Genomic DNA, 23,130 nt, shown 5'->3' on the forward strand with positions numbered 1-23,130 from the left:
CATTAGTTTCTATGAGACATTCGCCACTCCCATACAAAGGAATGGAGGGCGGCTGCACATGCATGGTCCATGCTCCTTCATTTTGAGGGATCCATTCTATAGATAGGTGCTGGTTCCAGAGGTGGGACCTGCAGCACCTATCAGACATTGGTGGCATATCCTAGCAATATACCACCAATGTTTGAGATGTGACAACCCCTTTAAGTGTAGTGATAATACTAAATGTACATATGGGGTCATTTATTAAACTGATGTAAAGTAGAACTCGCTTAGTTGCACATAGCAACCAATCAGATTCCTCCTTTCATTTTTGACAGCTCCTTTGGAAAATGAAATGGACAACTAAGCCAGTTCTACTTTACACCAGTTCGATAAATGATAAATGACCCCAATAGTATGAACATCTACTGTGCTTATCTAAGTTTGTTTGTACTTTTTATAATGAAAATTTTAGTAGCTTATTTTTTGTTATAATTTATTAACTATTGTTGCAATTTTTGGCAAAATCAGTGTCAAGCTCTGGATCATGAGCATAACTACAGCACTGCATCTATTATGGGGTCAATACTCTGTATGGACTATCACAATACATTAGTAAGTGCAGTGTGTCAACTTTCTCTACATTTTAAATGCCATTTGCTGAAGTGAGAAAACCTCTTTAAAGGAAATCTGTCACCAGGATAATCGCTATTGAAGTAAAGCCATGACCTAATGGCACTTAGTACCTGATTTCCAGATGTGGCTTTGTTCCAGCAATAGAAGTTTATTTGGTATGCAAATGAGCCAGTAAGGTGCCCAGAGGGGCGTCACTCTTACAGGAAGGAGCCCAAGCCTGCCCTCATGCTGGGAGCAGGGGAAAGGGTGGCAGAGTTATAGCTTAAATGTGATGTAGGAGGGGTGGGTGGACACATTGTGACAGGAGGCATGGCTGGGCTCCTTCCTGCAAGAGTGATGCCCCTCTGGGCACCTTACTGGCTCATTTGCATACCAAATAAACTGGATTTTCAGAAGATAGAAAACATCTGTTGTTGAAACAAAGGCACATCTGGAAATAAGATACTAAGTGCTATTAGGCCTATGGCTTTACTTCAATAGTGATTATCCTGATGACAGATTTCCTTTAAAATTTTGACAACCCTTGACGTACTAGTATTTCATGGTATATATCTGTAAAGAATAAATCAAGGCAACTGGACGTACTGTAGATTTCTTGAAAACATTTCACTCGTTCTTCCAACGAGCTTTCTCAATTCTGAGTGACTGTACAAAAATCTGGGAATAAATATGTAACTGAATCCACATCTGGTAATTATACCCAGCATTGGGTCAAAGGTGTTGATTCCATTATCCTAATTGGAGTCAGTAGGTGATAAAGACTTCCCAGAAAAAGGTGTCAAGACAGCCTTGTATGTTGCAGACAATAGATGTCTAACCCACGTTTTCAAGAAATCTACAGTACGTCCAGTTGCCTTGATTTATTCTTTACAGATATATAACATGACCTGGATAAATGAGAACCTTCACAGACATAGTATTTCATGGCCCAAAAATTTGCTTTGCGACAAATTTCTCTTTCACAAAGTGTATTTCTTTGTGAGTAGTGGGTGCAATGATAGGGAATGGGGATTGTGCCACCCCCTGTCATTGAACCCCTGATAAATGACCATAAATTCATTAACACATTGATTTTGCATGAAGCTTTTTGGTCAGGCGTGTTTTTTATTCACTGAAAGGCTGCCATGATTTTGACTATTTAGCTACTCAGATGTTGCGGCATCTCAACTAGAGATGAGAGAATTTCACAAAAATTCGATTCGGCCGGTTTGATCCGAATTTATTTGCGGCGAATCGCGTTGAAAAACAGCTATTTCCTGGCTTAAGAGAGTCTTTATAGTGGTGTAGAACACTGTGCCTTGCAGTAACATGCATAGGGAGTCTGCTGTGGCAGTGAAATAATACTGTGAGTGCAGATGACAGGCGTCGCTCTTAGAATCACTGCACACTTCACTTATTTGGGCAGTCACGGGGCCAAAACTGACCAAATAACTATGAACTCAGCCTTACGGGTCGATGTTAGTTTCAAGAAGAAGCACAGTCCTTTTACTTCGTCGTCAGCTGATTCCACATAGATGTATACAGAACCTGTTCTATTAAACGCTTATACAAGTAGAGCCCCTCCTGACAGAGTGGAAAAGGGTGTCAGCAGTAAGTTTGTGTTGATGTCACTAATTATTTTGCCCTTTTTCTGATCTGTCAGAACAATAACCTCCAAAAAACTGATTCTGTCTGTTGAGCTTCCGCCTTCACTCGGTCAGCATTTGGTCAGTAATCCATCAATATTGCTAATGCAAAAAAAGCAGTAGTGGATCCAAAACAGATATGACACGTGAATGGAATATTTGCATGTCTTCTGTGTTTTGTAACACTCCTGATTTTGGCTACCAAATCATTAGCCAAATCTGATGGTACATAGAGGCCTTAGAGATGCTACACAGACAGGATCCATTTTGTGTTTCATTTTTCCTTCTTTCTGACAGAGAAGAAGAAGGGTCAAATAAATGATGATGTCAGCCAGGCCAAAAGGCAAAAAAGTGCCCCAGTCATAAAGTGGGGAGGGTAGAAACAGCATGAGAAGTCCGCAGAGTGGCCCTATGACATAGTGGTGAGGTGGAAGCAGCATGAGGAGTCCCTCTGCCAGAGTGGCCCAATGACAGAATCTGGAGGTGGCGGCAGCATCAAGAGGAGGCTACAGAGTGGCAGAATGATAGTGTGGAGGTGGTGGCAGCATCAGGAGGAGGCTACAGAGTGGCACAATGACAATGTGGAGGTACCAGCAGCAGCATCAGGAGGCCACAGAGTGGCACAATGACCGTGTGGAGGTAGCAGCAGCAGCAACAGTAGACCACACAGTGGCAAGGTGAAATAGTGTGGAGGTGACAGCAGCATCAGGAGACCAAAGAGTGGAAAGGTGACATAGTGTGGAGGTAGCAGCAGCATCGGGAGACCACAGAGTGGCAAGGTGACATGGTGTGGAGGTGGCAGCAGCATCAAGAAACCACAGAGTGACCCAGTAACAGAGTGGGGAGGTGGCAGCAACATCAGGAGACCACAGAGTGACAAGGTGACATAGTGTAGAGGTGACAGCAGCATCAGGAGACCACAGAGTTGCAAGGTGACAGAGTGGGGAGGTGGCTGAAAGAAGGAGCACTTGGCATCAGATGTGTGGCATCAGGCGGGTGGCAGCATCAGAATAGTAGTTGAGGCAGATAGCAAGAAGAAACCAGTCTCTTTTGTCAAAGTGTTGGTGTGGCACAATGGATGATCTAGTCTGATGCATCAGGCATTGGTTGCATTGAGATCCTGGCTGATATACGCCTGATTCATCTTGTCAAAGGTCAGTCTCTCCAGATTTTGGGTGGACAGGTGAGTTCTTCTTAGGGTAACTATGGCCCCCGCCACACCAAAAACCTGCTCTGATGCCACACAGCTTATCCAGGGCAAACTCTGCTAGTTGCGGACAGAAATCCAGTTTGGCTGCCCAGTAGTCCACTGGATCTTCATTGAGGGGTGGCAGGGTGCTGTCGAAGTATGCCGCCACCTGCTGTTTCAGGTTCTGCTCCTGGTCTAGCTGCTGCTGCTGCTGTTAAGTAGTTTCTTCACTAGGCGGGTGAAGAAAGCTGCTCATCAGCTGTAACTGCTTCTACCCCCCCCACCCTGCCACAGCAGCCATGGAAGCCATGGCAGAAGAACGTGAGTGCAGAGGGCCCCCCTGGTCAGACCTGCAAGAGGATGGACGATGGCGCAGATAGGCAGTGGCCAACTCACAACATAGGATGTCTCTATAGTAGTTCAGTTCATCCTCCCTTCCAGTGGGTGTAAAAAAGGCCCCCATTTTGGACAGGTAGCCAGGGTCCAACAAGGTGGAGAGATAAAAGTCGTCCCTCTGCCAAATAGTGACAATTTGGATGTCACTATGCAAGCAAGTGAGCATGCATCGGGCCATTTGTGGAAGAGACTCAGAGGGACTCCCTGCCTCCATCTCCACTGCATACTGCCAAGGTGTGTCTGGGTCCTCTGCCTCCAATTCCTCATCACCCTGTAGCTCCTCTGGCTACTCCTGCTCCTCCTCTCCTGTCACCTTTGTTTAAAAACCACCTATTTTGCTACACATTGCTTGTGCTTCAATGTCCTCCTCCTCCTCCAGTTCAGCCCTCACAGGGCTCATGTGACCAAGAGATCTAGGCGGCACATCTTCAGTCTCCTGACCAGCCCATATTTACCAGCATCTTTTCCAGGACATGAAGCAGTGGAATGACATTGTTCATCCTGTAGTCCTGGCGACTGACAAATAATGTGGCCTCCTCAAAGGGCCTGAGCAAATGGCAGGTGTCACTCATGAGCTGCCACTGGCTGACATCAAAGTTAGACAGGGGAGTACTCCTGTCCGCTGGGATATCAAGAAATCGTTTACAGCGTTTCTCTGTTCGTATAGTCGATACAACATATAGAGGGTGGAATTCCAATGGGTGGAAACTACATATATCAGCCTATTGTGATGGACGAACATCTGCCGGGATGGTTCACGAACACTATCAAATGTTCGCGAACCCCAAGTTTGCGGTGGGTCCCATTCATTTTAATGGCAGGCGAACCTGAAAAAACCTTCAGCTCATATTTGCAGCCAAGAAATAATTACTAGAAGTGCACAAATAATCCCACAACATGGACAGTGACATACCAGATGTATTAATCGAATCTGCAATCTCCATTCATTATTTTTTTCAATGCGAAATCGTCAATAAAATTTTCGCATACGCGCATGCGCACATGCACTATACAATACCCAAGTGCTCTATAAAGAAAGTATATTGGTATATAACACCCCACTTCAATCAGTTTTTCGGGGGGGGGGGGACTCGTACATTACACCAGTAGAAATTATTTGTTCCAATAAGGCTTGTCCTTCTATATACCTGCAGTATCGCAGCAGAACCGCACACAACTGCCGCACAATACAAATGCACTATAATATAATTTCTAACATAGAAAGTATATTATAACATTGTACAAGGAAGGCAATCCCTTAGAATATACATAAAGATAAAACGTAACCTTTAAAAAGGTTACTATGAATGTCCATTTACACGTCCGTGTTTAGCGAAACCGCAAAACACGGACACTGGCAATGTGCATTCCGCAATTTACAGACCGCACATCGCCGGCTCTATAATAGAAAATGCCTAATCTTGTCTGCAATTGCGGACAAGAATAGGACATGTTCTATTTCTTTGTGGAAACGTCAGCCTTCCTGCAGCGAATGCAAGAAGAGGGCGGTTTGAAGATGTGTTGGTCACTTGGGATATGAGATCATTCTTGAGGACAACCCATCGACAACAGCCCTCCGGATCCAGCCTCAGGGAATGCCTAGACCGCCAGGTGTCCGACTACATTGGGTTAACGGTCGATGTGGACGCTCTGAGCAGCGAGGAACCCCTTGACTACTGGGTATACAGGCTTGATTTGTGGCCAGAGCTGGCGCAATTTGTCATGGAACACTTGGCTTGCCCCTCGTCGAGTGTCCTGTGCAAAAGGACGTTCACCTAGGTCACAACAGTGTGGACTACCTCACATTTCTAAAAATGAATGAGGCATGTATCTCAGAGGAATTCAACACTTTTGACAACCACATTTAATTGAATTTCCTCATGTCAGCCCACACATATCCGCCACCACACAGAACAAATAATGGTCCCTGTCTTATGTAAATACAGCGGCATAAAAGGCATTTTCTGTCCGGTAAATGCCTAATGTTTGGGGCCACGGAAGAATTCAACACCTGTGATGACCACGTGTTAGCAAATTTCAACTATTATAATTAGTTTTTTTTTCAAGAGGGGGGATTTTGTTAGCCATGTTTTTAATCCAATTTAATATTTTTAGTTCTTTTAAACATATATATTTGACATGTATTTGTACTGGCCTGCAGTAAAATTGATATCCATTGACCGTCTAATATACCTCCAGCCAAATAATCAATTGATGTTTTGTGTACGTTGAATGAATAATTTTTTGGGGCCTGTACTCCGCTGGCCTGAAGTAAAATTGTTATCTAACAACCATTTAATAGAACTCCAGCCACATAATCACTTGATGTTTGCTGTCCAGTGAATGCCTAATGTTTGGGGCCTATACTCCACTGCCTGCATTAAAATTGATATCCAATGACCGTCTAATATACCTCCAGCCACATAATAACTTGATGTTTTCTGTCTGATGAATGAATAATTTTTTGGGCCTGTAGTCCACTGGCCTGCAGTAAAATTGATATCCATTGACCGTCTAATATACCTCCAGCCACATAATCACTTGATCTTTTCTGTACGGTGAATGCATAATTGTTGGGACCCCGGAGCAATTCAACACCTGTGACAACCACATGTTATCGTATTTCACCTATTATCATTTTGGGTTTATTCAAGAGGGGGGATTTCGTTAGCCATGTTTTTAATTCAATTTTATATTTTTAGTTCTTCTAAATATATGTATTTGACATGTATTTGTACTGGCCTGCAGTAAAATTGATATCCAATGACCGTCTAATATACCTCCGGCCACATAATCACTTGATGTTTTCTGTCCGGTGAATGAATAATTTTTTGGGCCTGTATTCCACTGGCCTGAAGTAAAATTGGTATCCAATGACCATCTAATATACCTCCAGCCACATAATAACTTGATGTTTTCTGTCTGGTGAATGCCTAATGTTTTTGGCCTGTACTCACGTGGTCTAAAATAAAAAAAATTCTAGGCTCCAGCAGGGCACATTTTTGACAGTTTCCCTTTAAGACGCATAAAAATGGCCCCTGATTAAAATACATATTTTTTGTGGGAATTTTTGCCATTGACCCCCCTCTGGTATGTCACTTTCCGTGTTGTAGGACGATTTGTGCACTTCTAGCATGTATTTGGTGGCTGCAAATATGACCTGAAGGTTTTTCAGGTTCGCCTGCCATTAAAGTGAATGGGGCCTGCCACAAACTTGCGGTTCACAAACATTTGAGTGCGTTCGCTTGATTGAGTTCGCGAATTGTCCTGGCCGATATTCGTCCATCAGGACTTGTAAATCATTTTTTTAGCACAATGAAGTTTTTTCTAGCACTGTTCCTAGTGCCTGCTTACGTCTCTTCCTGTACTAAGTTCATTGAAAAATGGCAGAATCCAAGATGGCTGAGGCTATTTATAGGGCTGTGACATCACAGAGATGGCTGGCTGCTGATTGGCTGCATGCATGGCATTATGGGTAATCTCGCCTTCCCAGAGTTCCTTGCTCCATGTCCTCACACATGCAGCAGCTATTTTAAGCTGATTCGTTACCACAAGGCGTGAGGAAATTCAGATTCGGAGAGAATCGAAGTCTTCCTGAAATTTGGATCAAATTCCACTTTGTCAACTTTTATTCACTTATCTGTAATCCTGACCCCTCTGACTCTTTGTTTTTTGCCTTACTCTTCCCCTCATACTTCGTAACCTCTGCTAGTATTCTCATCCACAGCACCCTTCCATTCAGGTGCAAATGATCTGCAGAATACAATTGGTACACCAATAAAAAGTTGACCCAGTGCTCTACAATCCCAAACCCTTCTGCCCTACATAAAAACTTTAAGCCATGGATTTTGTTTGGGAGTGGTATTCCTTTTCTTGACCCCTTTCTACTCCTCCTTACTGCATTAACCCAGCTACAATATGCAGCAAAGCTAACAGTTATAGTCATAACGCGTTAAGTACCGTAGATGTGATAACTCACCAAGTTTGCGTCTGCTACATCCATACTTACCTTCTCTTCCTAACTCTTATCACGAACCTCCATTTCTACCACACTAACTGCTTGTTCAGTAACCAGCTTGCTCCTCTCAAGAATGTCAATTACCCTCAGTGTTGCATTTTGTTCTAGATCTCTAATGTGAGCTTCCAGATGGGTAACATGCTCACATTTGTCATAGCAGTAATTGCAGTGGCCTGGTCTGGGGTGGCACCAACGCTACGCTGGGTCCCCCGGACACCGTTGAAGTGTCACCATGTGGCATCGATATCGCCTAAATGGATTTTAGAAAAGGCTTTGGCAGTTCCACATAAAGAGCTGATAAATAAGTTATTGAAAATTGAACTAAATCCCTTGATAGCTCCGTGGATTTGCAGTTGGTTTTAGGACAATTATTAGAGTGCTGTTGTTAATGGTGTGAAGTCTGAAGAAAGTCTAGTAACTATTGCTGCACTACAGATGACTCTTCTGAGGATTTTTATTAATTTTAATAAATTTATAAATTACATAAGAGAGCGTTTGGTATGTTAGGTTAAACATACCAAACGTTTTCTTATGTCATTTATACATTTATTAAAATTAATAATAAACCTCAGAAGAGTCATCTGTAGTAGAGCAATAGTTGTAGTAGTTGTTGCCAATAATATGGAAATTTGCATTAAGGGTAGATATTCCTAGAGGTGTCTATAAAATGGAAATGGTCAACACAATGAAAACTGCAGTTCAATATTTCTAAATGTAAAATATAGCATTTTGGGATAATCTTCTGGGAGTTGTATTGGCAGTTCTGCATTACACAGGACTTCAAAAAAACTTAAACAGCTTCAAAAGTTGTGGCCTAGCAATAATGAAATCAAGCAGGATGTTGGGCTATATATATATAGTGCTGAAGTATATGGTACAGATGTGGAGGTATATATATATATATATATATATATAGTGCTGAAGTATATGGCACAGATGTGGAGGGGGTGTATATCTCACCCAATTTCCAGTTTAGTTGGGTGAGGTAGCAGAAATCGAAAAGAGATATGAGAAAGAGATATGTTTTGCTTCAGCAAGGCATAGCTTGCTAGAGATCTTTTGTTTAAGTTATATGGGCTGGATTTCTTTGGAATAGGAGATAGGTTGGTAGTGGGAGTCTCTCAGTCCGAGGTGAGGCCAGCTGCGATAATCACTGTGGAATAAATCAACCCTCAGTATGTGTGTGGGGTAGGAATTGAGGAGTTGAGGAATTGAGAAGGATGCCTGCACAGCCTCTGTGTGGTCCCAGCCAGGAGGGCTGGGGGACCCCAAGTCTGAAAAAAGCCTCACTTTGGGGGGCCCGGTGATGCCTGGAAAAGAAGGGCGTGGGTGTCATATGGTCAGAATTGGGAGGACTGTTGGACCATATTGCCCCCAAGGTATAACATGGTCACAGCCAGGAGGCTGCTGGACCGTATGGCTGTGTGAAGCTAGATTTCCCAAGGTGAATAGTGACCTATAAGTGAGATAGGCAAGTGCTGTGTATTAGTGAAAGCCTAGACAGGCAAGGTTTGTTTATTTTTGTGGTGTGACACTAGAACTTGTCACGAGGGTGTCAAGAGCCACGTCTGACTCCGTTATACCCAGGGGCAGGAAGTCGCAGTGGGTGGCTGCACGCTCTATGTCTAAAGCTAGTGCTGTTTCTCAATGGTAGCTTTCTGGGTTTGCCTTGCAATCCTTTTTGGCTCACTCAGGGATCCGTAGCTTCTTCTCCTCAGCTGTTTCTTGTCTAGCACTCCCAACCTCCTTATATTACCCTCTCCCACTTCTCTGGTTGCCAGATATAGAGCTTCCTGCCTGGACTTCTATACTGACCCACTGGAGCTGTGTAGCTGTGATTCCTGGTTGTCGTTCCAGAGCGTTACCCTCCGGATCCCTGTTGGGCTTTTGTTGTCCACTGTTGTCACCCACCTGGGATTATATGTTTTGTCTGTATTGTCTGTCCTCTCCTTGGTGTTTTCCTTTAGTGTTAGTGGTGCAGACTAGTGTTCCCACTGTCCTATTCTGTACATAGGGCTCATCTTAGGGAAAGCCAAGGTTTAGGCACGTGATCGGCGTACGGGTGAGGAACCCGTCTAGGGACGTCAGGGCAGTCAGGTGCCAGCCTCAAGGTGAGTTAGGGGTCACCACCTTTCCCTCTCCCTTAGACAGGGCCTTCCTATTCCCTCTCTTTGCGTCAGGTATGTGATCGGCACGCTGGTCATTATATTATATCTGGCCCTTATTTTGTGTAGGTAGAAAGAAAAAAAATATATACTTTTTCTTTCTGCCTATTTAGAATCCAGCATGGATCCTATTGCTGCTTTGACAAAGCAACTTCAAGGCCTGTCTTTGGAGGTGGCAGGATTGAATGCGTCGGTCCTCCAGGACCAGCAGCAATTGCAGCAGACCGCAAGCCCAGCGGTTGCTATGGGTAACCAGGTTGCTGCGGAACCCAAGGTTGTTCTTCCTGACAGATTTTCTGGGGAAAGGGACAAATTTGTGACGTTCCGTGAGGCCTGTAAGTTATATTTTAAGCTGCGCCCTTACTCCTCTGGTAATGAAGAACAGCGGGTGGGGATTGATACTTCCCTGCTTCAGGGGGACCCGCAATCCTGGGCGTTCTCTTTACCCACTGATTCACAGGCTCTCCGGTCAGTGGATGAATTTTTTGGGGCCTTGGGTCTCATATATGATGACCCTGACCGAGTCACCCTGGCTGAGTCGAAATTACGGAGACTCCTAGAGGGAGAGCGGCCAGCAGAGCAGTATTGCTCAGAGTTCCGTAGGTGGGCTACGGATACCCAGTGGAATGACCCGGCTCTCAGGAGTCAGTTCTGCTCTGGGTTATCCGAAAGGTTTAAGGATGCGCTTGCGCTGTATGAGACCCCCTTTTCCCTTAAGTGCTGTTATGTCCCTCTCTATCAGAATAGATAGACATTTTATTGAAAAATCCTGAGCAATTGGTAACCCCTCCCAAGCAGCAGCTAGTCTGTACGGACCTAGACGAGCCTATGCAGCTAGGAGGAACTACTCGTCAGGTCCGTCCTCCTGAGGCTCGCTGTAGGCATGGGGTTTGTTTTTTCTGTGGGGGGAGGGGTCATTTCATTAATGTCTGTCCTTCCTTTCTCAAAAACAAAAGACCATCGGAACTACTTACCCTGTATGGAGGATGTCAGCCGGGGGGTATATGTTTCCTCCATACGAACATCTCATTTTGTGTTGCCAGCGGTTGTTGTTTTTGGTGTTAAGACGGAGACTATTTCTTTCTTTCTAGACAGTGGAGCAGGGGTAAATTTGATAGATGCCCATTTTGCCCGCACTATGGGTTTGTCTTTCTGTACGCTACAGAGCCCTATTCCCATATTCGCTATTGATTCTGCTCCTCTGTCTGAGAGAAACCTCACTCACATTGTCCATAACTTACACCTTCGCGTAGGGGACCACCATAACGAGTGTCTATCATGTTATGTTCTGGAGGGCCTTCCCACTCCTGTGGTATTGGGTCTTCCCTGGTTGGTAGCGCACAATCCAGTGGTGGATTGGCAGGCTAGGGAGATATTGGAGTGGAGTGAGCATTGCAGAGAAAATTGCTTAAATAGCAATTGCTTAGTCGCCTCCATAGCTACTCTACCTACATTTGTTTCGGACTTTGAGGACGTTTTTTCTGAAAAGGGTTGTCAGAAGTTACCACCTCACCGTCCTTATGATTGCCCGGTTAACCTGATTCCAGGTGAAAAATTACCCAAGACCAGGTTATATAATCTTTCAGGTTCTGAGAGACAAGCCATGAAAGATTATATCTTCGAGAGTCGTCCTAAGGGACACATCAGACCCTCTTCTTCACCTGTGGCTGCAGGGTTTTTCTTTGTTAAAAAGAAAGATGGGGGCCTGCGTCCTTGCCTAGATTTCTGCGAACTAAACCGGATAACCATCCGAGACCCATACCCTCTTCCTCTCATTCCTGACCTGTTTAATCAGATTGTGGGTGCTAGGTGGTCCTCCAAACTTGATCTTAGGGGGGCCTAGAATCTGATTCATATCAAGGAAGGGGATGAGTGAAAGACAGCTTTTAACACCCCTGAGGGGCATTATGAAAATCTAGTCATGCCTTTCTGTCTGACCAATGCTCCTGCTGTCTTCCAACATTTTGTTAATGACATTTTTAGTCATCTTATCGGCAGGTTTGTGGTGATATGCCTAGATCATATCTTAATTTATTCATCTGATCTGAAAACACATGAGGTACATGTAAGACAGGTACTGCAGGTCCTACGGACAAATAAATTATATTCAAAAATGGAAAAGTGTGTCTTCGCCGTTCAGGAAATACAGTTCCTGGGATATCTATTATCTGCTTCAGGTTTCCGTATGGATCCTAGGAAGGTCCAGGCAATTTTAGATTGGGATCTTCCTGAGAACCTTAAAGCACTGCAACGGTTCTTGGGTTTCGCAAATTTCTATAGAAAGTTCATTAAAAATGATTCAGTGATTGTCAAACCCCTTATTGACATGACTAGGAAGGGGACTGATTTTTCGAAATAGTCTGACGCTGCTAAAATTGCATTTTCCTCTCTAAAAGAGAGGTTTACCTCAGCACCTGTACTTATCCAACCTGATGTCTCCCAGCCTTTTATTGTTGAAGTAAATGCGTGAGAGGTGGGAGTGGGGGCTGTACTGTCTCAGGGTCCATCTCCTGGCAAATGGCGTCCTTGCGCTTTCTTTTCTAAAAAACTATCTGCAGCGGAGAATAACTATGATATTGGCAATAGGGAACTATTAGCTATTAAAGAATGGCGTCACTTTTTAGAGGGGGCAATCCACCCCATCACAGTGATTACGGATCACAAATACCTTCTGTACCTCAAATCAGCTAAGCGTCTCACCCCTAGACAAGCTAGGTGGTCGCTATTTTTTACCAAGTTTAACTGTTTCATCACCTATCGCCCTGGGGGAAAAAATACCAAGGCAGATGCATTATCTCCTAGTTTCCCTGGAGGGGGTAATGGGGGTGATCCGGTACCTATTTTACAAAGGGGAGTGGTTGTCTCTGCTGTACACTCTGTTCTGGAGGGGAATGTGTTAGAAGCCCAGGGGGACGCCCCGGTCTCTTCCCCCTCAGAGAAATTGTTTGTACCGTTAAACTTGCATCTCAAATTATTAAAGGAACATCATAATTTGGCACTTGCTGGGCACCCGGGTAGTAAAGCAACCTTGGAGCTATTGTCTCGTCGTTTTTGGTGGCCAAGGTTGCGTCAGGATGTAATGGATTTTTTGTCTAGTTGTTCTACTTGTGCACGCGCGAAAGTCTCTCATACACATCCTGCAGGGTCTTTATTGCCACTTGTCATTCCCAATAGGCCATGGACACATCTGTCAATGGATTTCATCACTGACTTACCTTTCTCTGCGGGTAAAACAGTTATCTTGGTAGTAGTAGACAGGTTTAGCAAAATGGTACACTTCATTGCGTTACCCGCACTACCTAATGCTAAGACTCTTGCTCAGGTATTCATCAGTGAAATCGTAAATGCTTCACGGGGTCCCTTCCGATGTTGTTTCGGATCGGGGAACCCAGTTTATTTCTAAGTTTTGGAAAGCTTTTTGTTCCCGTTTGGGGGTACACTTGTCCTTTTCCTCAGCTTTCTATCCTCAGTCGAATGGACAGACTGAGCGTACCAACCAAAACCTTGAGACATATCTAAGGTGTTTTGTGTCTGAAAACCAAGAGGTGCGGTCATCATATTTATCGTTAGCCGAGTTTGCTATAAACAATTGCCGTCAGGAATCCACTGGCAAGTCACCATTTCTTGGTGCATATGGTTTTCATCCCCAATTCTGTACTTTCAAAGAGGGGGGGTCTTCTGGGGTTCCCGAAGAGGAATGGTTTTCGTCATCTCTTTCATATGTATGGCAGAAGGTGCAAGCTAACTTGAAAAATATGGGAGGTATATATAAATGCATGGCTGATAAGAAACGGTCGCCAGCTGTGGACCTAGGAGTGAATGACTATGTGTGGTTATCTACTAGGAATATTAAGTTAAAGGTTCCCTCTTGGAAACTGGGTCCTAGGTTAATTGGTCCTTACAAAATAGTAGCCATCAATAACCCCATGGCTTTTCGCCTGGAGCTACCTCAAACTTTTTAAATCCATAACGTCTTCCATAAGTCGTTACTCAAAAAGTATGTTCCACCTCTAGAACCGTCACCGCTGCCACCCCCTGTTGTTGTGGATGGTAATCTAGAGTTTCAAATATTCAAAATTGTTGATTCTCGTTGGGTCCGCCGCTCTCTTCAATATCTGGTGCATTGGAGGGGTTACGGTCCCGAGGAAAGAATGTGGGTTCCAGCATCTGAGGTAAACGCCGACAGGTTAGTTCGGGCTTTTCATGCCTCTCATCCTGAGAGACCTAGTCCTGAGTGTCCGGAGGCCCCTCGTGGAAAGGGGGGTACTGTCACGAGGGTGTCAAGAGCCACGTCTGACTCCGTTATACTCGGGGTCAGGAAGTCGCAGCGGGTGGCTGTGCGCTCTATGTCTAAAGCTAGTGCTGTTTCTTAATGGTAGCTTTCTGGGTTTGCCTTGCAATCCTTTTTGGCTCACTCAGGGATCCGTAGCTCCTTCTCCTCAGCTGTTTCTTGTCTAGCACTCCCAACCTCCTTATATTCCCTTCTCCCACTTCTCTGGTTGCCAGATATAGAGCTTCCTGCCTGGACTTCTATACTGACCCACTGGAGCTGTGTAGCTGTGATTCCTGGCGTTACCCTCCGGATCCCTGTTGGGCTTTTGTTGTCCGCTGTTATCGCCCACCTGGGATTATATGTTTTGTCTGTATTGTCTGTCCTCTCCTTGGTGTTTTCCTTTAGTGTTAGTGGTGCGGACTAGTGTTCCCACCGCCCTATTCAGTACGTAGGGCTCATCTTAGGGAAAGCCAGGGTTAGGCACGTGATCGGCGTACGGGTGAGGAACCCGTCTAGGGACGTCAGGGCAGTCAGGTGCCAGCCTCAAGGTGAGTTAGGGGTCACCAGCTTTCCCTCTCCCTTGGACAGGGCCTTCCCATTTCCCTCTCTTTGCGTCACGTATGTGATCGGCACGCCGGTCATGATAGAACTATGATAGAAACTTCCAAGTGCTGCCAAACTTGGAAGTTTCATGTGCTGTGTGACAAATAAAGCACTGTTTGAGCTTGAAAACCTCCTGTTTGATGAGAAATCTGTCATTGCCGCCCCACGCATTAATAGTTATCCTTTCTCTCTCTCTCTCTCTCTATATAAAATATATATAAACAAGTAGAAGGGTAAAATAAATGGACCTTGTGGCCCTTTCTGTGGACTATGTGGCCCTTAATTATTCAGTGTTACAATTTAGTAAATTTTTATTGTTTCTATATTCATATCTCATAAAAAAAAGTCTAGCAAGCTTATCTGATTCTGCATAGCTTACAACACTTTTTAATTAAATTAAATGACAGCCTCATAACTCTAATATTAAAATTTTGTAAGAAATATTCTAAGTTTAATGAATTTGTTCTTAGATAAGTTTGTCCAACCTTTGCTAGAATATCACCTTTTAGATCTTAACAACATATAATTAGCTAGAAGTTTCCAATAAATATTCATACATTGAAGCTCCATTTAAGAAATATCTAAATAACTCATTTAGTAAATAAACAGTAACTTTGAAGTTAATGGTAATCCAGATACAAACAATATTGAAGAAATCCTTCAGTGAGCACAGTGGTTAATCTCCTGCTGATCTCTCTTCTTTGGTCATCTGAGGAGTGGGGCTTAGCACTGAGGCAGGGTTTAACAATCTTTTTGTCCTACTGCAGACAAGGCTCAGCCGGGAGGTTCCTGCTCCAGTCAATTGTCTTAAAGCTGGACATATGTCAGTGAGGAGGAGAGGGGGCATGGCTAAGCTCATGGGAAACAGATTTATTTATGTATTTCTTAGCTTCAATTGTAATTTGTGAAAAAAAGGGAAAGGAGGTGATAAAAATGACATATTGAGAGTTTTTGTGTATTTTATTTAATGTTTATTTATGGATAATATTTATTAAAGTGCAATTTTATGCAAAACTGATCTGAAAAACAGTACTTTGGCCTCACACTTTCACTTTAGCTCAGCCTTTCCTCGGTCAGCTCCTAGGGGTTAGTTCAATAATTTTTATACATTAGGCTTCATACAAAATTATTCCATCCATACGTAACAAAAATGCATTAACTGCTTAAATGATATTTGGGCACTAATAGCAAAATTTGAATGAAGCTTTATTGTCAAAAATGGAAACCACAGCATGACTTATCTGTTCTAAAGCTGAGATATACAGAGCACATAACATACTTGACCCCCTTTTCCTGTAATTTTGTGAAACAATGTATTATTGAAAGATAGAGGCATAACTTATGATAACTGCATTTTAAAATTATTCAGAGATATCTGGTTGAACGATATAATAACTTTTGTGTGGATCTTTCAGTAAAGTCATCCTATATAGACAATATAGTACTATGGTATGTCATAGTATTCAAAGGGGTTGGGCAGAAAAACATATATATTTACTACCAGAAATGGTGTCAAAACAATCCATAGGTTGTTGTTGCTGGGCCTCATTCCATTCAAATGAGCTAAGCTACGATACCAGAAAAACCCTTGAAGAGGTGTGGCATTGTTTCTAGAAGAAAGCAGCCACGATTTTCTAATCCTGGACAATGCCTACAATTGCAGGCCAAAGTATACCATATTGTTATTGTAATAAAATAAATAAATAAATCACCTTCCCAAGCCCCCCCTTTTGATCCATGGCTGCTGTTCTGTATTCTCTGCTGGCTTGCAGGATTGAGTAATATGTTTTCTGCAGCAGTGCTGTGTCCATATACTGCATATGACTACTTCAGCCAATTACTGGCCTGAGCGGTCTCGTGCCATATACTATTGAGCCCACTGAGTGGCTGTAGCAGACACATCCTGTATACAAGACCATCATTGCTATAGAAAAAACATTAAATCACTGCCGCAGAGGAGAGAGCAGAGCAGTGGCTCAGAGGTTGCTTCCGAAGGTGAGTTACATTTTTTATTATTGTTTTAATAGCCTCTCTGCAGTTAAGCTAAATATTAGGCAACCTCTTTGTAGCATTTTATTGACACTAAGTGAGCCTTGGTTTGTGCCAAAATTGTAGCATTACTATGACTATGGGAAATGTTTTCATGTGGAAAAATGTTACATTTTGCAAAGTCACTTACAACTTTCTTTTCCTAAAATGTATATTGCCAGCAAGCAGCGGTAATGTCATGATTTTACCCAAAATTGCTGGTGAATTCATATAGGCATTAAACCCTAGCCTAAAGATATCAATAATAAAATAAATAAATATATCTTTGTTTTATAGACAAAATACATATAGAGAATGCACAAGGTAGCAAAATCACCAGTGCTAATCTTAATGAAATATATTCTGCAGTCAGCACAAATGCTACACTACATATTAAATACAAGAGTTTGTGAAACAACCTATATTATAAAATATATACAGTACCTATACAGGATGCCATTTGCATGGTTACAGCATTCAGTATAAATTAATAAAAATAATAATAATAATAATAAACGATATAAAGATCAATTCATGACATTAAGTAAAGTGCATCTGTGCAAATCACAAGCGTAAAATGCAAGAGAAACATAGTTATGATAACTGACCCGTAAGAGCATAACCACTGCAACTGGCATCCATTTGTTGTTGTTATTATTACTATTATTATTATTTAGCATAATTGGATGGGCATTTGGGCGATCAACTGATCATCGATTATTGTCATCAGACAACACCCTAATAGGGAATATATTTTGAAATAATATATATATCACTGCTTTTATAACACTATCATATTTTATATATAACATTTAGACACTGGTATATTAAACTATGAAGGTGTACACCATATTCAGGTATCTTAGGGTATAAATGTGATTATTAAAAGTAAGCTAAAAGGTCCTGATGTAACTGAATGGTTCCTGACCTGTGACCAGGAGGTCATAAGATGGTATGCACTGTATCTAAAATATGAAGTCTTTGAAGAAGCAAATGAGGCCCATTAATTGGAAATTCAGGAGATAGGATAATGAGTAATGATTTGAGTGTTTACTTAACAAAAAATATTCATAATGATTTGAAAGAGTATTTGAAGTCACACAACTTTTACACCTATATATTGTCTTTTATTTTCATTTCTGTAGCTATCTATGGAAAATAACTAAAGCAAGTATAGGTTTTGATGACAATCTGCCATAGAGAAAGCAATACTATGCCAGTCCTTCCTATAGACACCTTCCTCCTGGCCATATAAAAGTAAATTCCCTAAAAAACATTTAATCAAAGTTGAGTATATTCGTAATAAATTTACAATGCGAGAATGAAAATGCCAACACATGCTGCTGACCAAAACTTATTGAAGCCTCTTCATAACAAAAAGAACTGGTACAGTAAAAAGGATTATACTTTGGAAAACCAGAAGAATTTACAATGAGAAACAACTTTTTTGCTGCTGTTACACTTTAAATCCAAGAAAGTAATACATTTCTTCCACTGTGTAATTTCTTTTGTGATGGTCAGTGGTTTGTAAATGCTTTTATGATTTATTTTGAAAGATTTAAAACATAATGTTTCTGTCTTCCAGCTGTAATGGAAGTTCATGAAGACTTCTTCCTTTATAAAACTGGAATCTATAAATATATAGGCATGAGAAAGAAATCTGAGAAAAATGGCACACATTCAGTTAAGATTATTGGGTAAGAATTATTTTTAGAGGACTAGCAATTTAATCAATACAACGGAAAACCTTGCAGATTTTGGACGTTGTGTTCCCCTCACTGTGAAAACAGTTATAATCTGTTGCCAAGATGAGAAAATCCTTCTTCCCAAAATAATTGTTGCAATGAAATATGTTGTACTTGAACTCTGAACAGTTTCCAAAAAATCTTTTTCATTTAAGTCTTGTACAATGCTGGAGATAGTGATCACATCATGTTAGTATGGCACTGGAAACACTAATCAAGTCATAAAAATAAATAAAATAAAGTCTCTGTTAGATATACTTGTCTTCTCTAGCGCTGCAAATCCGGAGACAATGTGGGAAAAGTCAGATAAGTAAAGTTATGAAGAAGGATTGCGCTGCAGGAGAAAATTCTTTTGTATAAAAATGAAAATAAAAGGAAAAAATAAAATAAAAGGTTCCTTTAGTAGATCTTCAATCAACGTGGTCACAAGCCAACCTCACAAAATAACACTGGTATGGAAATCTGTTCTGAAATGAAAAAGCGCACTATGGTGTAGCAAATTCCAAAAACTTAGCGCACCTGCGAATAGATTATACTCACAGGATTTCTTGCGAGTAAATGCGTATAGGAATAGATGGTATCTTCGGTAGAACACTGTTAAAGAAAGAGGACTATAGTGTAGCATGTAATTACACTTAAAAGGCGTTTTAAGTGTAATTACATGCTACACTATAGTCCTCTTTCTTTAACAGAGTTCTACCGAAGATACCATCTATTCCTATACGCATTTACTCGCAAGAAATCCTGTGAGTGTAATCTATTCGCAGGTGCGCTAAGTTTTTGGAATTTGCTACACCATAGTGCGCTTTTTCATTTCAGAACAGATTTCCATACCAGTGTTATTTTGTGAGGTTGGCTTGTGACCACGTTGATTGAAGATCTACTAAAGGAACCTTTTATTTTATTTTTTCCTTTTATTTTCATTTTTATACAAAAGAATTTTCTCCTGCAGCGCAATCCTTCTTCATAACTAATCAAGTCATAGTAGTATGCTGCTAGATAATATGATCAAGTTATGGCAGTATAGTGGTGGAGCGATCACATCATAGTAGCTTTTATTCTTTAATAAAACAATTGGTAAAAAAATTTAAGCAAAATCAGTATTTAATTGTTAATCTGCATCCTGAAGCACCAATACATCTAGAGCAAATCAAGACAATAGCAAATCAAGACAAAGTGGAAATTAAGAATTTTTTTACAGTACACACTATGACATTTTAGAAGTAACTGACAATTATTGTGATCATAGGAAATGTGCTCAAGGAGAACAGAAAATGTTTGCAGGGAGCTAGATGAAATACAGAAAACACAGTAAAATATGATAGCATTAAAGACAGAAGCTATGCATAGATTCCAAACAAGGACAATCTTAATATATATTTATTGTGCACAAATAGAAAAAATACTAAAACAGTATTGGGCCATTAAAAAATAATAACATGCAGAAGTTGGTCTTTAAGAATACTTAAATTAACTACACTGACAAAGAGAAAACAAAAATAGATTAGATATAATTTATAAATTGCAAACTGCAATTTATTTTTATTTGTTTAATACCACAAATGTGTCTGAATGTGTATATGCTTATGTACATATCCATATATTAGTGTATTATCTATTTCTATTAGTACTGAGCGAAGCGAAGCAGTCGAAGCGGACTTCAGTCCAAAGTTTAGGAAAAGGGGGTGTGTCCAACATCTCTAACATTCATCACTAAAAACTTCTTTGTGGAAAATATTTAGAATAATTCACATTACTGTAATTTGGAAGTGTCATGTTACCTTGTGGGGCAGCAGCCTAAAAAATTTCTGCATAGGGCATTAAACAAACTAAGGTTAGCACTGAAAGTGACATACTTTTTATTTCAATCCTATCCTTCATATGACATGAGCAAGAAGGCTTTAAAAATTCAACCACAAAAATAGCAGCCGATGTATGTGATCAGCCCTAAGGCTGATTGTATACATTTAACCCCTTAGTAGCTGTGGGAGACGTGCAATCGTGGGAGCCGCATGTTCCAGCTCCCATAATAGCGTTTCTCCACTGGGATCGGGGAAGCTGTTACATTACAATAATAGCCCTGAGCCTCAAGCAGGCTCCGATAGCTATTACTGGAATATACCAATACAGGCCAGCAAGTGGCATCACTGTTTTGGTATATAGTAAATTGTGTGTTCTATAATGGCTATTTAGCTATCATAGAACAGAATGTGCAATCTAATGATTTCCAGTTATAGTCACCAAAAATTGTTAAAAAATATTAAAAAATAAAATAAAACAAAAACAAATTTCAAATCACCTTCCTTTCTCCAAAATCAAAATTAAAAATAAATAAAAAAAACATTAAAGACATTGCCATGTTCCAAAACGCCCATACTATAATTCTAAATGGCCAATTTGTTATTTCTTTTGTCACCTCACCTCTGAACAAAAAGCAATAAAAAGAAATTAAAAAGTCATACAAACTTCAGACTGGTATCACTGTAAAGTACAGATAGCCCAGCAAAAATAATTATCTATCCCGCAGCTTGGTACACATAACTCACATAGGGTTATAGGGGTCAGAATTTTTTTATGATTGCATTTAACTTATTTTTGGCTAAAATTAATATTTTCAATTGGCCTTTATTAAAAATATCGAGCTGTTCTGTCACAAAGGGTGATGTTTTTCTAACTGTGTGACTGGAACTTTCACTTAGTTTGGTCATCTAATTATCTAAAAACACTTATTTAAGCCACATTCTTATCAGTAAGATAAGAATTGAGCTGTAATGAGTGTTTATGATGTGAGACAATACAATTAAAAAGTCTGTCTGCTCCTCAGATGACTGAAAGGACAAAAAATCCATAGGCAGATAGTAGAGCTAGTCAGTTCTGTACACAAAAAAGGATTTCATATTGTTAATAAAGACAAATTGAAAAAATTATTTTTAGCTCAAAATAAGTATAATGCAATAATAAAAAAAGAATTGCCCCCGAAGGTGTACATAGCCTTTAAGGCTATGCGAATATAAAAATAAAAAAATAATCTCTGGGAAGGCGGGGAGTGAAAAAGAAAAAACAAAATTGCAAAGTGCTCTAAGGGTAAAAATAAGGCTATATAAATGGCTTTTTTTATTTTTTACTAAACAACATGTATTTTTGTCTAAATCAGGGATGCTCAAACTGTGGCTCTCCAACTGTTTCAAAACTCCCTGCATGCCCTAATGGCTGTAGACTGTCCAGCCATCCTGGGAGTTGTAATTTTGCAACAGCTGGTTGGGCATCCCTGGTCTAAATCATTTCTGCATTTGGGTTATAATAAAAATGTTAAGCCGTTGTCTTCCCATGTATAGCAGGCTGCAAAATCATGTTTAGTATGAATCCATCAGATAAAGTTTCTGATAGCTCAGTCTGTAGTCCTTATATCTGCTCTCCTGAATGCTCATAACGCTGACATCCCTTTGATTTACGTTAATTTTAGAGGGTTGTAAAGCTTTCAGCTTAGATTTGTGTTCAGGATATGAGAGATGGGAACTGGCCCATCAGAGAGCTCATCTGACAGATTTCATACTTAAAGAGGACCTGTCACCACAAAATGCAGTTCAATCTGGAAGTACCATGATATGGAGCATGAGGAGCTGAGCCGATTGATCAGTAGTTTTATGGAAAAACATTCAATAAAGCATATCATTTATACATATATCTTTGCTGCTGTTTTTCACTTCCCAAAAACTATTGGTAGATAAGGGAAGGGGTTATCAGAGATTAATAGCATTGTGAATATAAGTGTGTATGCAGAGATAGCTGTCAGTCACTGATAACCCCTCCCTCCTGTACCAATAGTTTTTTAAGGCGTGAAAAAAAGCAAAGATACATTTGTATAAATTACAGGTTTTACAAGAAAATATGCTCCACTCCTCTTTCTCTATAATATGATGGTTTCATATTGCATATTGTATTTTGTCGTCCTCTTTAACCCCTTCAGGACACATCCATTTTGCATCTTCCTGACAGAGCCTATTTTTCCAAATCTGAGATGTGTCATGTTATGTGGTAATAACTTTGGAATGCTTTTACTTATCCAAGCCATTCTGAGACTGTTTGTTGTTAAACAATGCACTTTCAGTTAAAAGAAAATTAGAGTTTTACCTTTATTTATAAAATCATAAATTTATGGAAAATTTTGAAAAATTCATTATTTTTTCAAAATTAAAATTTTTCTGGTTTTAAGATGGATAGTGTTACCTCATAAAATAGTTATTAATTAACAATTATCATATGTCTACGTTATGTTGGCGTCATTTTGTCAATTAGATTTTTTTATGACTTTAGAAGGTTTAGAGTTTTAGAAGTAATTCTTCAAAGTTTTAAGAACATTTCCAAATTCCGCTTTTTTAAGGATCAATTGAGTTCTGAAGTCACTTTGCGGGGCTTACATAGTATAAACCACCCCATCCACAACCCCACCCCATAAACAATCCCATTTTAGAA

The 23,130-nt window shown here is 40.7% G+C and overlaps 1 protein-coding gene across 1 annotated transcript in view; it reads left to right on the forward strand.

Moving 5' to 3' along the window:
• LOC122935346 (tubulointerstitial nephritis antigen-like) overlaps nt 1-23,130 on the forward strand; it is a 131,585-nt gene that overhangs the window by 95,086 nt on the left and 13,369 nt on the right. Inside the window, exon 11 of the mRNA XM_044291111.1 lies at nt 18,498-18,609. Coding sequence (XP_044147046.1) covers nt 18,498-18,609 — 112 coding nt within the window. The remainder of the gene's footprint in view (nt 1-18,497; nt 18,610-23,130) is intronic.

Source organism: Bufo gargarizans, chromosome 4 (assembly GCF_014858855.1).
Source record: "Bufo gargarizans isolate SCDJY-AF-19 chromosome 4, ASM1485885v1, whole genome shotgun sequence".
NCBI lineage: Eukaryota > Metazoa > Chordata > Amphibia > Anura > Bufonidae > Bufo > Bufo gargarizans.